At 34.8% G+C, this 1,950-nt stretch overlaps 1 protein-coding gene across 3 annotated transcripts in view; it reads right to left on the bottom strand.

The window, feature by feature from the left end:
- Positions 233-1,950, bottom strand: part of LOC109841424 (cytochrome c oxidase assembly protein COX15-like) — a 7,401-nt gene continuing 5,683 nt past the window's right edge. For all 3 annotated transcript variants that reach the window (XM_020410391.1, XM_020410390.1, XM_020410392.1), the window contains 2 exons: positions 1,576-1,707; positions 233-819 (listed from right to left, as the gene is read on the bottom strand). In XM_020410391.1, coding sequence (XP_020265980.1) covers positions 628-819; positions 1,576-1,707 — 324 coding nt within the window. In that variant the 3' untranslated portion in view covers positions 233-627. The remainder of the gene's footprint in view (positions 820-1,575; positions 1,708-1,950) is intronic.

The raw sequence follows: 1,950 nt of genomic DNA, 5'->3' as shown, positions 1-1,950 counted from the left end.
AGTTGGTTTCATTGGCACAGTCTAAGAAATCTCTACAAGTTCATTGTGAAATTCCCGTGTCAAGGAGTAGAAATTTGATCAAAACATTTGAATACGGGAAGGTGATACGGACTATGGAAGTAAATGACTGACAAAAATACCATTATGTTACAAGCATATGAGATATCAGCGCATAAAAATTCTTTCATACTGAGTCAAAGACTACAGTCCCTGAAGAAAATAACCATTTCAATTGCAGTTTAAGTAGATTGGTAGCAGTCTATTAACTCAGTAAAAATATATAAATGGTACAATTATCTCACAGTATTCAATTCGGAATAAAGGTAAAATTAATGAATCCCAGATAAATGATTCTATACAAAACAAAATGGTACAGATAACATTGCCTTGGGGGACTTACTTCAAGAACAATATCACCGAGAGCCACAAAAAAATTTCTCCACGAAACAAATATCTTTCCCTGAAGTGCTAGCATCTATGACAGTGCATCTTCCATTACCAACGAATATCGATACTTTTTTAGCAGCAGGAAGAAGTAATTTGAATTTCACAAATTCAATTCAAAATGTTATGCTGCACTCCTTTCAGCTCATGCTTAGCCAAAAATAATGTGGGTTTCTCTTTCTTTCACTCAACAATCTTAAATTTTCCTTTGATTTTTGGCGACGACGCCAAGGATTTAAGAATTGCCGGAGATGGCTTTCTTACGGTGTGAGTTAAAAGAAGCATTAGCGTCAGCAAAGTCAATGCTCCAGCTTGATGGGCTGAGGCAAGAGAAACTGGAACGTAATATAGAAGTGTCGAAATACCCAGGGTCACCTGTAATTGTGGAACAAATCACAAGTTGGCAGAAGTAGAGAGTGATTTTCGCAACTAATGAAAGTGAAATTTACTTCTCAAACGCTTGATGGTAGCAAAATAGCAAAACCAGAGAGTTTTCAAATTAGTGAAAGTGAAATTTACTTCTCAAACTCTTGCCAATAGAAAAACAAAAACTAAACCACATTCTGATGGATTTTTCTTAGTTCAGACTGTCAACGAACTATTCAAAATGTATTAAGTTGATTAACACTGTTCAAGGAGCTAACTAATCTTTAGGAAATCATCACTCTGTTTATCTTGTAAGTTTGAAATCCTGAGTATTGCGAGCAATCTCTAAGAGGGGTTTGAAATAGTCGATAACTTAGTGAAGACAAAGTTATAGATTCAAAAAGGCGATCTTATAAGAATTTCCTGTAATAGTGTGCTTGCAATGTCTTTATAGAGAAGAAAAATCAACGTTTTTAGTCAAAGAAAGAATTCTACAAAAGGACATAGGAAAGGGATAATGATGTTTCTCTTCCTAAAGGATAATGCTCAACTAGGGGAATTCTACAAAAGGACATAGGAAAGGGATAATGATGTTTCTCTTCCTAAAGGATAATGCTCAACTAGGGTTAAATAATTTTTCAACTTAAAATGTTGTTAATGATGTTTCTCTTCCTAAAGGATAATGCTCAACTAGGGTTAAATAATTTTTCAACTTAAAATGTTGTGAAACTTGGACAATAGATGAACATCAGAGAAAGTTGTTACCTGTAATGATGCCATCCCTAGCGTACTTCCGATTAAAGATTTCACTGCAGGATGCATGTCTATTTTTCTTGAAGCCAACCACAAACTGCCAACTGAAAGCAATGTCGTTGCTGCAAGAATGCGATGTCCGAGCTGTAACAAAGCATAACAGCGACAGTAAACATGTTTAGCATTATATCCAGAAATCATCAGATCAACTGTTGGAGGTAAGGGTCAAAGACATTCTGTTTACAGAATAATCCATTCAGATGGAAGGATACAATTCAAATATCTTTGGTATATCCAAGTCATTGAAAATAAGGACTGTATATTTCCCAAAGTACATAATAATTCTTTTTGTAGAGATTCCAGATAAATTTACATACGGCAATGAGA

Source organism: Asparagus officinalis, chromosome 5 (assembly GCF_001876935.1).
Source record: "Asparagus officinalis chromosome 5, Aspof.V1, whole genome shotgun sequence".
In the NCBI taxonomy this organism is placed as follows: domain Eukaryota; kingdom Viridiplantae; phylum Streptophyta; class Magnoliopsida; order Asparagales; family Asparagaceae; genus Asparagus; species Asparagus officinalis.
Note: the sequence above shows the minus strand (reverse complement) of the source record. Positions and strands in the feature narration are given on the sequence as shown.